This window comes from Kryptolebias marmoratus, linkage group LG24, assembly GCF_001649575.2.
Source record: "Kryptolebias marmoratus isolate JLee-2015 linkage group LG24, ASM164957v2, whole genome shotgun sequence".
NCBI classification, from domain to species: Eukaryota; Metazoa; Chordata; class Actinopteri; order Cyprinodontiformes; family Rivulidae; genus Kryptolebias; species Kryptolebias marmoratus.
In genome coordinates, this window is record NC_051453.1 from 22,314,259 (window position 1) to 22,330,425 (window position 16,167).

At 40.2% G+C, this 16,167-nt stretch overlaps 1 protein-coding gene across 1 annotated transcript; it reads right to left on the reverse strand.

The window, feature by feature from the left end:
* Positions 1-437: 437 nt before the first annotated feature.
* On the reverse strand, positions 438-15,075 carry ephx4 (epoxide hydrolase 4). The gene is made up of 7 exons (XM_017433715.3): positions 13,909-15,075; positions 11,950-12,035; positions 9,530-9,687; positions 6,372-6,500; positions 5,899-6,002; positions 4,977-5,125; positions 438-1,372 (listed from the first exon to the last, which is right to left on the reverse strand). The coding sequence occupies exons 1-7, from the start codon at positions 14,149-14,151 to the stop codon at positions 1,132-1,134; spliced, it is 1,110 nt and encodes a 369-aa protein (XP_017289204.1). The 5' UTR covers positions 14,152-15,075; the 3' UTR covers positions 438-1,131.
* Between the last annotated feature and the right edge of the window lie 1,092 nt (positions 15,076-16,167).

Below are 16,167 nucleotides of genomic sequence, written 5' to 3' on the forward strand. Positions count from 1 at the left end.
ATACTTGCTCTACTTTTGTCTTCTAATATTACTTTTAGCTACCATTCTGCTACTTTTAGCTTGTAGCTACACCTGTGATACTTTTCTTTTAGCTAGCCTTTTATTTTTTAGCTTCTAGCTACCCATTTAAGACTTTAACTTTTAGCTAGCTGTTTGCTCCTTTAGGCTCACCGTTGCCTCTTTTAGCTCATTTCTTGCTGCTTTTAGATAGCCTTTTGATACTTTTAGCTTTTAGGTAACATTTGTAAATTTTAACTAACATTTTGCTACTTTTAGCTTTTACCTAGTGTTCTGCTTCATTGTGCTTTAACAACCCAGGTTTAGCTTCTTCAGCAAAGTCATTCAGCACTCAGATTCACACATTTTCACAGAAAATGTAATTTCATAGTTATTTTAAAATGGGCTTGGAGACTTTGAAAAAGGAGTGTAGTCTGATAGATTGACACTTATTCAGTTTATTTATAAAAATCAAACGGTGAAGACCTGGCTCAGTGAACTTTAAAATGCAGTGTGTGTAGAAGATATACAAAATAGTACAATAGTCAACCATCACTGACATTTCTAGACAGGAAGATCATGATAACATTCTCTACAACTGAGCAAATATCTTTGAGAAAAAAATAAAATAAATAAATACAAAGAAAACAGTTTTTGACAAACACTACCTGATAAAGGGAGCAGGGGAGTTCTGACTCCCAAAGGACTGTGCTCAAAATAGAGTTGAGCGACCAAGTGAAACACACAAGTATAGCTGACAACGCAACATCCCTACATTGCGAGACGTTTTTACACTGCAACAGTTCCAAAGTTAAAAGGCACCACACAATACAAGTCACAAAAAGGTTTCGCCACACATTTGTAATGCTGTAACCGACAAACTTTAAGGCGGATGTCACTGTCATGTGCAAAAAACATCTTGAACATGTATCTTGTGTACTCTTCACTGTTCTCTCCGGTGAGGTGTGCTTCGATTCTCTCCTTTACTGCTGACGTCTTTAAAAAAATATCTACAATGTGAAAAAATTCAAAGAATGATTGCATCATCACTATGTTGCTTGGTGTCACAGGCATATTAAAGGCTTCCAGAAGTGGCACGTGAGGAGGGGAGAGAGAGTGCAGGAGGTGGTTGCTTTAGTTCCTGTAACCTTTGCGCCCCTCTCCCTCCTTCAGGAAGGTCCATATGAGGGTGTTCACAATGTCTGGCTGGTCCTGCTGCAGCCAATGGCTGGCCCCAGAAATTATGTTGAGACGGAAGTGATTCCTGATGTAGAGGCGGCAGGCCTCTGCCATCTCCTGCTCCAGGAACGCGTCCCGTTCTCCCCACAGCAACAGCACCGGAGACCTGACGTGTTTGTGGCTCAGGGGGAGGGAGCTGAGAACACAAAGAGAAAAAAAGAAATGAAAAATTTGTCAGAGATTTTAAAAGAAAGTGCACTCAGATTAGTAATAGTAGGCAGTAAAGCCATTCTCTGTGAACAGTGAGCAATCTTTGTAAGTTAGAGTTTAAGATGTCAGAATAAATAAAACAATATCTAAAATGAAGGTTTTTATTTACTGGTGTTTTTAAACTTGCAATAGGAACGAATCTATCCATCCATTTTCTATACCATGCAGGGTTGCAAGGAGCTGGTGCCTATCTCCAGTGGTCATAGGGTAAGAGGTGGGGTACACCCTAGGCAAATCAGTACACCACCACAGGGCCACGTAGAGACAAACCACTCCCACTCACACCCAAGAACAATTTAAAGTAGCCAATTAACAAAACATGCATGTTTTTGGACTGTGAGAGGAAACCAGAGTACCTAGAGAAAACCCACACATGTATGGGGAGATACAAAAAGGCCCCAGCTGGGAGTAGAACTCATAAACATGTATTATCCTACTAGACTAAGTGCTGGGAGTTGAAGCCAGAAGGACCCAGATTACCAAAGCTGCCAGGTTATATTTTTGGTACCAGAGTCTATGCACTAGCTATGTGGGAACAGACCTCGGGGTAGACCGAAAACTCAGTGGAGGTGTTATGTATCCTCTCTGGTCTGTGAACGCCTCCCCCAGGAGGAGCTGGAGAGTGTCGCTGGGGAAAGGGATGTCTGAGTTTCCCTCCTGGACCTGTTGCCTTCGCGACCCAACCACAGGTAAGTGACAGAAGATGAACAAATGGATTTTGCTATTAGCAACCTACTTTTAACTTTCATCTAGCATTTTACTCAATTTAGCTTTTAGCTAGCATTTTGCTACTTTTATTTATAAGCTACCCTTTTGCTTTCTTTAGCATTTACCTAGTGTTCTGCTTTTTTAAGCTAATTTTCTGATTCTTTTCACTTCAGCAGCTCAGTTTCAGCTTCTTCAGCAGTCATTCAGCACTCCGCATTCACACTGTATTTTCACAGAAACTGCTGTTTCTCTAGTTTTTCTTTAATATGCAGTGTAGAAATGTTACTGGTAGTTGCAGAAGGACACAAAAGCCTTTTTTCAACAGCAGGACACACAAACAGCTACTTTACAGGAAGACTATTTCTTACAACACCCCAGGCTTTACATTTTCATCAGCGTTTCTGAAACTTTTTTTTTTCCTGTATGAAAAATGTTCATTTTGGTCACCTCAGATTTCTGATGCACGTGCACTGATCTTTTTACGCTCCAGATCTGGTTCATGTGGCTCTGTGCACTGAATGTGAAGTCACATGCAGAACAGTGACGTGAATCTCCCCCTGGTGTGTGGTGAGGTAGGCTCCAGCACACAGTCTCTAGATGACTTCATACATCCGTAGAAGATGGATGGATGAATAAATGTTGGATGCGTGTTTATTTTTGTATCCCGTTTGCTCAGGTACAGTTTGTAGAGGGGCTAATTGAGCATGGGTCAGTGAAATTCGTTTTACATAAGCACATAATAGCTATTTTGAGATAACCCTTTGCTTGAGAAGGGAGCAGATGGCCTGCTAAGTCATGCATGGAGAGATCACGTGAAAAATATGCTACATGCTTTTAAATAACTTTGATTTTGTTTTATTGTGAAAATATCAGTGTAATGTGTGCATGAAGAATGGAAGCTTTTAAAGTTAAGAAAATTTGACAGTATTGTGTCAAAAATTCTCCTTTCCCCTCAGAGCTCTGACGATAAACGGCAGCAATACATTCAAACTAAAAAAGCAGCAATGCATGTATTTATATCTTGGTGTGCAAAACCCAAGTCTAATTGCAAATTAACCCAGTGTAACCAATAACATCTCAAAATACAAGAGTATACTGTATATGAATAGTACAATAGTACAATGTAGTAATTTTTTAAATACAACCCTATGTAAATCGCAAATTAAAAAGACAGTTACTAAAACTTTAATTTTATTTCAGACATGTTCTGCCCAGTCAACATTATTCTCTTATGTATTTCTGCCTTTTAGCTCTGCAACACACCCAAAAAAGAAGGGACTGTAAAACTGAATGAAATGAAAAAAACAAACAAGTAACGAAGAATTCTTTTGCTCCATTCCTCCTGTAAATATGTCCCAATCTTTAATGAATCTTTTAATGAATGTCGTTTTTGACAATCAAAAAACTTTTCCCACACATTTGTGAGAAGCTGGAGCCCCTCTGTCCTTTTCTACTGCTCTAGTAGTCTTTCTACTATACTTTTCACCAGGTTATGATTACAATCACAAACTGTTGATGCCATCTGTAATATCCTCATTACTTTATGCCATCTCTGTTATAGGCTGCATTTTTACCACCCTGATTCCAAAAAATGTTGTGTAAAATGAAAAAAAAACAAAAAACAAACAAACCCAGAAAGCAATGATTTGCAAATCTCATTCACCCATATTTCATTTACAATGGAACTTAATAAACATACCAAATGTTGAGACAAAAAATTGTGCCATTGTTTGGAAAAAAGTAAGTAATTTTACATTTTATAACGGCGACAAATCCCAGAAAAATTGTGACAGGGACAACAAAAGGTTGTAGAATACGAATGCCACATCCTCTGTATTAAAGAGGAGAGGGACCATTCAGTCTATTATCAGTGCAGAGTTCAAAAGTCTGCCTCTCTGATGGTATGGGGGTACATTAGTGCCTCTGTGTTATGTTGTGCTATTACATGAAAAGGACAGAAGGGGGAGCTCTGACTATGTATGCAAAAAGATGCTGTATGAAAAAGAAGAACGAAGAAGAGTAAAGAGAGCTGAAGCTAACCTACGTCTGATGCTATTTATTTTCCAGAATTTCAAACTAGCAACAGCACAAAACTATGGAATGGGCAGCTTACACATCTGGAAAGAAACCATCAGTGCGGAAAAGTATACACAGGTTTTAGAACAACATGTGCTCTCATCCAGAAGGCACTGCGTATTTCAGGAGCACAATGCTAAACCACATTCTGCATCTATTCCAGCAGCATGGCTTCATAGTAGAAGAGTCCAGGTGCTGGAATTGTCTGCCTGCAGTCCAGATCTCTCATCAATAGAAAACATTTGATGCATCATAAAACAAACAAACAAAAAAACTAGCAAAGAAGATCCAGGACTGTTGAACAGCTAGAATCCTCCATCAGATGAGAATGGGACATTCCCTCCAAAACCTCTAGCAGCTGCTCTTCTCAGTTCTTAGATGTTTACAGACTGATGTTTAAAGAAGAGTGGATGCTTCACACTAGAAACATGTCCCTGTCCCAACTTTGTTGAGATGATGTTGTTTTAAAATTCAAAATTACCTTTTTCCCCCAAATAGTGGTACAATTTCTTAGTTTAAATATTTGATGTGTAAACTATGTTCCATTATGAATAAAATGTGTTTTTCAAAAAATTTGCAAATCATTGCATTCTAGTTTTATTTACATTTTAAAAACCCCCAACTTTGGGGCTGTATAATGTATTACCACAACTTATTACAAAAGAAAATTATTTTTTTCTCCACCACAACCCCTTTTTGGGTACTTTACTGAAATCAATCAGTCTTGATGCGAGTGAATTTCCCACCTGAAGACATTCCTGTAATAGTTGAGGGCTCCTGTTAGAGCTCCTGGCTGTGACAGTGCGTACAGATAGGCTTCCAAGTCTTCTGCAGTGAGCAATCGGCCTTTTCTTCCGATCCCTGTGCTGCGGCTGGTGAACAAAGCTTTTAGAGCCTGCAGCAGAGACAGCAGCAAATTTTAGGTAAGTGTATGGTTTGAACATTTTCATCTGCAGAAAATTTAGAAAAGGACAGCCACATCACTGTAACATGAGCCAGAGAAGAGATCAGCCCGATGACCTTCAGATGCAGTTCTGACACTGGCTTACTGCTGGCTCGACAGCATCCCACGCTGTGTTTCTAATTCTGAAAACTCCCACACAAGCATATGGCAACATTTGACCAATTAACTAGTAAAATGAACAACACTCCCATTGTTGCATGAAATTAGAGAAATAAAAATAGAAACTTTCAAAGCTGTCATTGTTTACACAGAAATCCCTGAAATGAAAAATTTAATTGTTTAATGTTTTAGAATATACATTTGTGCACCTAATTGTGTTACTATAGGGATGGTGAAGCTAGGTAAGGTCCAGTTAAGTTTGATCTAAAGGTTGATCTAAATGTTTGAATTTAGTGAGGAAAGGGATAGATTGAACAGGAAGTGACTGAGAATATGGACCTCACTGTAACTAAACAAACAAAAAATAAGATCCAAAATGTAGCTCATTATCAGTAAAAATGACTGAGCTATAGTCTTTTTTCTTTTTAAATCATTATCGTTCTTTCATCTTCAGCAGCGGGTGATAAAAAGACAGACTATGCAGCAATGTGTGACACACGCCATTGCATCAACATATGGACACAGACATGCACGCCCACACAATAGCATGTGCACACACATAACCTTGACCTTGAAAGCTCTTAAACCCGCACAAGAGAGACCACCTTGAAATCATTGATGGAAAGCATGAGCTCCGGGAAGCGGGGCAGCTGGAAGAAAAAGAAGTGGCTGGATTTCAGCAGCTGGCTCGGGTGGCGCAGAGCATAATCTGGAGGAGAGGAGAAGACAAAAGACGAGAGAGATGTTCAGCTTTTAATTAAAGCAAAGTTTGCACACATGGTGAGGCTGTGGATGTGATGAGACTCCACTGCCCCATGTGCACCAGTTAAATCTGCTGTTCTAGCTTCATATGAGCCTCCTGTAATTAACTTCTCATCATCTTCCCCCAAAGGCAAAAGAGGATTTGCCAGCTGGATGCCAACATGCAATTGAAGTAATAAGACATCCTACTTAACGATAATAATCCCAGTAATAATCCGAGTGGAGCCTCTCTAGTTAGAATGAAGAGAAGTGTTTTTCCCCTCACAACAGAAAGGGAAACGTCAGAGTGTGCTTGTTTGCTCTTGATGAAGCCTACCTGTGAACACAGATGGATGGGGACAGTTCAGGACAATGAGCTTTGTCACCATTTCAGGGTAATGGATGGCAAACAGCCACGCTATCGTCCCACCCCAGTCATGGCCTACAAGGCAACATCTGTTGTACCCTTGGGAGAAAAACAAAACAGTTATTGTTCAAAAAAAAATACACTCTGGTGAATGTAAAACTAGCTGGATATCCTGTCTGATATTAAGATTTTCTCTTTCAGAGGACTTTAACCCCCTCCTAATGAAGGTTTTTTTTTCTTCCTGTAAGATATCCAAAACAGACTAAGACCTGGGTGTCGTACTGATCACATTAAACTTCCAATCCTTACAAATGAACACCTTTCTCTGTGTTACACACCCTTATAGTGTTTTAAAAAACACCCCTTGAACTTTTCCACGTTTTGTCACGTTAGAACCTCAAACTGCAAAGTATTTTACTGGGATTTTATGTAACAGGCAACTTGTAAACAAAGTCCACATGTGTGTTCTTTAATTTCAGTATAAATACAGCTGTTCTGTGAAGGCTTCAGTGGTTTGTTTCAGAACATTAGTGATCATGAAGACTAAGGAACACGCCAGACAGGTCAGGGATAAAGTTGCTGAGAAGTTTAAAGCAATATCCCAAGTTTTAAACATCTCATGTAGCTCTCCTCAATTCCTCATCTGAAAACATATGAGTATGGCACAGTTGCAAACCTACCAGGACATGGCTGTCCACCTAAACCGACAGGCCAATCTGTCCACTGGACAACAATTAGTCGTGCTTCACAAAACTGTCCTTAATGGAAGTGCTGGAGGAAGAAACCCATTAAAAGCCTGTTTGCAGTTTGTCAATAACCAGGAGACACAGCAATCATGTGGAAGAGGTTGTCCTGCTCAGATGAGAAAAAAGTGAACTTTCTTGGCCTAAATGCAAAATGCTAGATATGGCAGAAAACTAACACTGCATCATGCTATGGGGCTGTTTTTCTTCAGCAGGAACAGGAGGCTGGTTAGAGCTGATGGGAATATGGATGGAGCTAAATGCAGGAAAATCAACCTGTTAGAGCAGGAGTGGGCAATCCTGGTCCTAGAGGACCACCATCCTGCATGTTTTATTTGTTTCCCTGCTCAAACACACCTGATTTGAATCAATGGTTGATTGACAGGCTTCTGTAGAACATAAAGAGGTAATTTAACCACTGAATCAGGTGTGCTGGAGCAGGAAAACAAGTAAAACATGCAGGATAGTGGCCCTCGAGGACCAGGATTGGTCCCCTGTGTTAGAGGCTGCAAAAGACTTCAGAGGTTCACCTTCCAGTAGCATAATGACCCTAAACATTCAGCTAGAGCTACAATGAAATGGATCAGATCAAAACATATGAACCAGTCAAGGTCCAGACCTAAATCCAACTGAGAATCTGTGGCAAGACCTGAAAACCACTGTTCACAGTATATTCTCCATCCAATCTGACTGAGATGCAGATGTTTTGTGAAGACGAATGGGCAAAATTTTAGTCTATAGTTGTGTAAAGCTGCTAGACACAAACCCCAAAAGACCTGGGTGGTTGGAAGGGGGCATGGAGTGGGAGGTGGGGGCGAATACAAATACAAGCCACACTTTTTAGATTTTTATTTGTAAGAAAAAAAAAAAACTTTCTTCTACTTCACAATTCAGACTTTGTATTGGTCCATTACATAAAATCCCAGTAAAATACTTTGAAGTTTGTGGTTGTAATGTGACAAAAAGTGGAAAAGTTCACAAGGTATGAATTTGTCAAAACACTGTAGTATATATGACTTACCCCAACATCTTAATGCTAGTTTCACACGTTTAACAGTGATGTAGCTCAGTCTCTAAGCTGCTTTTGGTAAATCAAAGGAAGGGAAGGGCCTGTTTCTGTTTACTGGGAAATCTGATCTGTTTCCAAAATGAAAATGGTTTCTTCACTGTGGGTGTAAACAGCAGTTGTTATTGTGTGAGTTGTGAGGGTCAGTGAGTGGAGCTTTCTGTAGTCAGATTGGAGTACAGCAGTTATCATCTGATCAGAGCAAGCTCCCCTCTGCTTAAGTGACTATTAAGTGAATAATTTGCACACCAATATGCATTATTGAGTGCTTGGCTCATGACAGCCTGGTAAATAATTGACAGTAACAGCTTGAACAATGCAAGAAGCTTCCAAATATCCATTATGAATCCTGCTAAAAAAAGCACTTTCTTTAATGTTTTATGAGCAATGTGGTCCAAATCTGCTCAAGGATATTTACAGGGAATTATGATGCCTCTGGACTGAACTTTGACTGGACTCTGCAGATGAATGAGCCAAACATCGATACTGGCTGATAATCAGCTTGTTGACTGCCTTCAGCCTGACTTCACACAGGATAACACCAATCAAAGGCTGTGAACAAGGTTTACAGAGTGTTGTCACATGGAGTTTGCCCTAAAACTGATCAGATTATTTTAAGTTAAAAGTTTTAGGTTAAGATCGTCTTTTGATGAGAAGGGACGGAGTTGTAGCAGTTTTGGTCAAAACTTGTAAATGATTTCTGTAATCTCATATGATATTGCAAGATCTATTTAAAGGATGACTTTCAGCTACTACCACACTGAATTTAAGCTCAATGTGTGTAAAAATAACTGATTTATAGTCATTTTTGTATTTTCTAAGATCAGCTGCTTTTATTATTCATTTTAAATTGGGTTGTAATGTACATTGAATGACTACTTTCTGAAAAAGATAATTTGTATTAGTTTTGTTCTCTTTTAATTGGTGCAAAGACAGCTACTTTAACACATCTGATTGTGAACTGGAATCCTCCCTGACATTTTGTTGCTAATAATAAACAGAACCTGTCAGAGGAGCTAAAATAAGAAAGCTGATGTATTTTGATCACTAAAAGAGCAGAAACTGTTGTTGTAGCCAGCTAATTGCCAGTTGATGCTGGTATGTGCAGCAGCCTCCAGCCTGCACCCTGCTAGTCTTAGCTGCTGGGGTCTGTCTGGGTCACAGGGTGTTTGTCCTACTGTGCTGCAGGCCTGAGGGCTGTCCAAAAATTAGGACTGATAGACAAGCTTATTTTTGGTCCTGACACACTGTCACAATGTGATCCAGCCCGTGAAGTTATTTAAAGATTGCAGACATTCTCCTCTCCTGTATTTTCTTACCGAGGTACTCAACAATATCTTTCACATCGGTCACCAGGTAATCGAAGCCGTAACTCTCAGTGGAGAGCGGCAAGTCTGATTCCCCATAGCCCCGCATGTCGATAGCCACCACACGGAACTCGCTCTTAAACTCACGCAGCTGGTAGCGCCAGGAGAACCTGAGACACAGACACACTCAACATCAACAACGACAAAAACGCTTCTCTTTGAATTCTACATGTATTTTTACATGTTTAAATATCATACAAAAGTATTTAAAGCTAGAGAAATGGTAAAACCACTTTGAACAATTATTTATCAAGTACAATACTTTGCTGACATTTTAAATTTTGAACTCTGACACAAGGATGGACATAATTTATAAAGATGAAAGGAGTTCATTGTGTGAATGATGAGTCAGGATTCACATTACTGTTTACGTGTTTATGTATTTTTTCTGTGTATTTACTGTTATAAACTACTTCCACATACATTGTGCCATTTTAACCATTAGTATATCAAAATGTTCATCTCGATCAGGAATAGTGTGCTATGACTTTTGTAATATTTATATATTTTGAATTATTTAACTTTACTGTTCAAATATTTTCCCCATAGAATATATATTAAGATCTCTTCAATTCCTTCATACTGGCCGTATTTTGATCTTCTCATGCTCTCTTAAGCTTTTAGCAACCGCTTTGCAAATTTACCTTCTATCTAACTCATAGGTCACTTAAATAACTTCCCTTATCTCCATGTGTAAAAACTGTAGTAACAGTGTTTGATTATAATGCCACAAATAAATAAATAGACCAATAGCATCTTTTTAAATGATTCTAATTTTAGTTCAAGTACAGAATGTCTCCTTACAGACCAAAAGCATAAGCCAAAATGTATTAATTTTCATATTTAGGACATTTGTAAAATAAATTTTAGAGTTTTATTCCTTCTCAAAGCTGAGGTTCAAACAGGGCAAACAGGAAGAAAGAGGATTTAAGTGACTTTGAAGTAATGTGGTTTTAAGAGTCTTTTACTTGTTTTTAAAAGTTTACATGGTCTTGCCCCATCCCATCTCTCTGAGCTGCTTCACCCATATTCTCCCACTCATTGCCTCAGGTCAGCTGATCAGCTGCTCCTGGAGGTACCGAGGTCTAAACTGAAGCTCAGGGGTGACAGACCTTTTAGTGTTGATGCTCCCAAATTATGCATTGATTTGCTGTTACATATTAGAAGTGCCCCTTTTATTGTCCACTTTTAAAACTCATCTTAAAACACATTTTTATTCTTTGACTTTTAACACATGTTGAGACTTTTGCTCTTACCTCTGTCACACAGTTTCATTGTTTATATTGTTGTTGTTTTTTGTCTTTTTCATGTTCTGAGTGGGTATTGATTTTTATCTGTGCAGCACTTTGTTGCAGCTTTTGGTGTTTTAAAGTGCTTTATAAATAAAGTAGTAGTAGTTGTTGTTGTTATTGGTGCCAGGTAAGCTGGACTGAGTATCAACCATCTCTAGGGTTTACAGAGAATGGTCCAAAAAAGAGAAAATATCCAGTGAGCGGCATGTGTGTGGACAAAAAAAAAGCCTTGTTAATGTCAGAGGAGTCCTTGAAGCAGTTGAGCTACAGCAGCAGGAGAAAAACACAGCAAGTGCCACTCCTCTCAGCTGAGAACAGGAAACTGAAACTACAATTCGCACCAGGCTCACCAAAATTGGACAATAAAAGATTGGAAAACCATTACCTGGTCTTGTGAGTCTTGATTCTCTGGACCCCAATCAGGACCAGAATCTCTGAGGAATGTTTCCAACATGTTGTAGAATTTGTATCACAAATAATTAGGGCAGTTCTGAAGGCAATAAGGCAAGGCGTTCCAACCCACTACTAGGAGGGTGGACCTCCTCCTCCTCCTCTTCAGCTAAGTGATGGGGGAGGAAAGATGCAGAGCTCTGCCTGGGATTCTGAGGACTCAGGAGAAGTAACTTCAGATCTTAGAATATAGATGAGGACTGAGGCAGAGTAAGCGCTTTAGACCCCACCGTCCTCCTGCTGCCCTCATTCTCATTTCTGAGGGAATGGACATATTTTAACAGCAAAGAAAGCTCCTTATGATCGCTGCTTTCATCATTTCAGGCTTACAGCTCCTGACAACCTCCATGGCCTCAATCCAGGCACAACGCTCAACACCATTTTTCATCTCATATCGGGAGGATGAGATCTTAAACACTTTAGACTTGCCAGTGAGGCAGGCATGGATTTGTGCTTTCAGTTCAAGAGTCAGACTGCAGCGATTTACAGAGCTGCAGCAGAGAAATTCTCTAAGTCAAATTATGTTTTAGAGAGGTGACTGCTAAGGAAATCACAGACCAACGGTGCAAAAAGCAGCTTTGTTTTATTTGCAGCAGAGTGCAGAGGACCCTGATTTCACATTTGACCTACCAGAACTCAGGGAAGCCGTGCAAAAACAGCATGAGGGGCTTCCCTCGCTCTCCAGCTGCAACGTAGTGAAATCGAAGGCCAGACTCCTGGGTAGAAACAAGACACAAATGCATTAAAACTCAAAGCAAGTCAGTAATGTTACATACATTTTAGTGGCGTTGCATAAAAAATATCTTGTCTTCTTTTCATTTACCACAGAAATGAGAAAAAGCTCATCACAATATAGACCTTCTAGAAGTATTTTTTGCATAATGTTAATGTGTGCTTTATATCTTTTTTAATATGCAAAAATATTAAAGAAAATACCAAATTGAAAAACTCATTTTACTGTATATTGAGTGGTTGTGGAAAAAGCAAAAAGTGCCCTAACTATATTCAATCTACCCTAATGTTCTTTTTGAAGGTACAACCCAAATTCTGAAAAAGTTGGGATGTTGTGTGAAACATAAATACAAACAGAATGCAAGGATTTCCAAATTTCCTAAAACAACATTTTATTCACAAGAGAACATAGTAAGCAAAGCAAATGGTTAAATAGTTGTCTAATTTTAGGGAAAAAAAGGGTCATTTTGAATTTGATGGCAGCAAAACATCTCAAAAAGTTGTTCCAGATTCATGTTTTTCGCTGTGAAACATCTTCTCTTCTTTAATCAGCAGTCTGTAAACATCTGGGACCTGAGGAGAGTAGCTGCTGGAGGTTTTGGAGGGAATGTTGTCCCATTCTCATCTGATAGAGGATTCTAGCTGTTCAACAGTCCTGGGTTTTCTTTGCTGGATCTTTTGTCTCATGATGCATCAAATGTCTTCAGCTGGTGAGAGGTCTGGACTGCAGGCAGGTCAGTTCATCACCTGGACTTTAATGCAACAAAACCATGCTGTTGTAATGGACGCAGTATGTGGTTTAGAATTGTCCTGAAATATGCAAGGCCTCCACTGAAAAATATATAATCTGGATTGTAGCATATGTTGTTCCAAAACCTGTTTACACTTTTCTGCACTGATGGTGCTTTTCCAGATGTTTAAGCTGCCAAAGCCAAAAGCACTACACCATCAGAAAGGCGGGATTTTGAACTGTGTGCTGATAACAGGCTAGGAGGTCCTTCTCTGTTTTAGTATGAAGGATGTGGTTTCTGTGAGTTCCAAAAAGGAGTTTCAAATTTTGATTTATCTGACAACAAAACAGTTTCTTTTTTTAATTTAGCCTCAGTTCATTTTAAATGAAATTTGGCCCATAAGACAGTGTCACACACATATACACACTTTTCAAAACATCTCCACTTTGTCAAAATTGGGGTAGTTCAAAATAAAACAACTACTTAAATAAAATTTTATAATTCATTCCGTTTTTTGTGTGCTCATGAAAAAAATAAATAAAAACAGCCTCACCTGTACCTGAAAGGTAAAAAAAAAAAAAAAAAAAAAAAAACTTCAATAATTTGCTTTATGAACACTTATTTCTGCCCTCCCTACAGCTGACAGTTGTGTGTTGTTAAAAAATAAAATAAAATTAAAAATGTTGATCTTTAAGTTAATTCACATTTTATTTTTTAACAACACACGACTTCTTTGAATGTGGTGTACTCCGGGTTAAACCTCCGCAGATTATAAAAATATAAGCTCATCCTCGTGCTTTAAATTAAACACAGAACTCTGCATTAAATGTCAAAATTAGTGAAGGGCGGTGTTTGTGACCAGCGGATTAAATTACATAATGTTTACCACGGACTGGAGGAGCTGTTCCTTCAGCACCACCTGAGCTCAGCATCATAAAAAAACACATCAACACAAACATCACATTGCTGAAGAAAACCAGGCCCTGTTTGTCTCGTCACGACGCGTCGGAAAGGCGTGGAGGCACACGTGCACACATGCGCGAGAGAGCCTCAAATACAATGGGTCTCGTTTCTCAGGCGCGAGACGGCGCTCTGGGAGCCCCAGGCGCGCGCGACCGTCTCCTACCTTGATGCGAACATAGCAGTGGGTTCCCAAGGACGTGTCGTTCAGACAAGCCGGGGGAGTGTCGCGGAGCCCCCACTGGAAGGTCGCCGTCGGCCTCAGCACGATGTTCCACCAAAGTTTCAGCAGCGCCACTGCGGTGCACACGGCGCAGTAACCGTAGATCAGCGACCAGTAGCCCAGAAGTCGTATTTTTACCGCAACTCTGATCAGAAAGAACACCAAGTTGTGGAGCGTCCTCGCCATCTTCGCATCGCCGCAGGGAATCAACCCGGGTCGTGGCAGTGTCTCGTTTTCCTCCGCTTCAGGTGAAACGCCGCTCCGACGCGACCAGCTCGGGAGGCACGACTGTCTGAAGGGAAGGTCCCAACGAGACGCTGAATGGGATGGTGGCACGAGCGTCACGTCGCATTTCACGCCTTTCTGCGCGCGACAGCGGCGGTTGTTTCGTCTGCGGGAGCCGGTGCCGCAGACTGCGGGACGAGGCTGGGCTGAAATTCGGACAATAAATGGCCTGTTCGTGGCGTCTCTGCTTTCAGGCAGAGAGAAGCCCTGAAAAATCACTGCAGAGCAGAAGCCCGGCTTCACCCCGCTGTTATGGCAACAACACTGCTGTATGACTCACTGTCCCCACAAAAACCCCGAACAGATTTATGAATATTATGATGAAACAGTCATGTGTGACAAATAAAAACTCTGGAGGTGCTTCATGTCGAACTGAATTTCCCAGTTTAACTGGACTAGATGTCAAATAGAATCTGTTATTAGTTCTCACTTTAAAAGAATTAATTGGGATAAATCAGATAATGAGGTTCTGACATGTCTCTGAGCTCAACAGTTGAAAGGATAGATGTGATTAAACTACCTTGTTTAAGTTGTAACAGGTGATGTCCCCACATATTTTGTTGCACAATGAGTGAAACGAGAGAAAAACAAAGTGGCAGACATTCAGGAGATGCATCAGCTGTTAGGTAAATGCTGACTTGGCAAAAACAGACTGCAGTCTCTGCAGCAGATCTTTCAGCTTCTGCTTCTCTGTTTGTAAAGTCTCCAGCTGCGCCTGAGCCATTTGGGAGAATAATAGTAGATGGGAAATGGGGTTGCTGTAAACTATAAACTGAAAAGTTCAGTTGACCACACTTTGTTTTGAGACATTCCTGAGATGAATGCTACCCCTAATTTGAGAACCCAACGGAACTTTAGAACAACTTTTCCAGAACTGAGCTAAGCTTCAGACCTGATATTGAGAGCTCCCTCACATTTACACTCTTCTTTTTGATCCAGCAGTTTATTTTCTCAGCCACAGTTTTTGATTCACTTTAAGCCTGGCTGCCTGCTGCTCGGCTTGCTCCACCTCACCTTGGAGCTGCTGCTCCATGCTTGGCAAGGCGACGGTGGGGTAACGCTGATGCAGTTCGCTCCTCAGCTTCGACACCTTCTTCCTCAAATCATCAGCCTCCCTGCTGTGTGTCTGCCAGTCTCTCCGAAGCTCCTCTTTGAGCTGCAGAGCAAATCCAGAGAGGGTGTGACCTGACCTGGCACCGGTGGAAACGACTAAAAACCCTAACATGAGTTCAGTGAATTAGAAGAACGGTCTTAGCTTTTTGATTTCAGCAGCAGAGGAGTCATGGGCTGCTTTAAGGTTCCGCGGTTCCTGCTTCATGTTTAAATGTTCAACTTAGTGTCTTCTAATATTTTCTAATCTCCAAACAGAAAATAAATATATAAATTATCATCCGGCCAAAGTCAAAAAAGGAAATTATGCTTTTGCCTGAGTGTGTGTATTTATTTGTCTGTTTGTTAGCAAAATATTTCATGAACCACTGGACCAATTTTAATGAAACTCTCAGAAAGTAATCACTGAATGTACATCTACAACTGACTGACTTTTTGGAGTTGACTATATTCAAGATGGCTGCCACAGCCAACTGACCTTAGGAAAACAAAAAAAAGCTATAATTTAGGATCTCTCTCTCTCTCTCCCCCCCTCCAGGACAGAGCTGGGACACACACAAATGATGGAAACATGTGGATTAAAGGCTTTAAACACAAAAAATGAAGAACTTCTCATTTCTGCAAAATTTCACCTGTTGAACTTGCAGAAAGACCTTTGCCTTTGAAATACACAGGGCTGATCCTTGACACATGAGGTGTCCATCTTTAAAGTTTTGACCTTCCTGCTGTACACGGTTGCAGAGCAAGAGCACTCGGGCTCTTGTGACGTTGACCTCTGACCTTGAAATCCCTTGAATTGATCCCTGG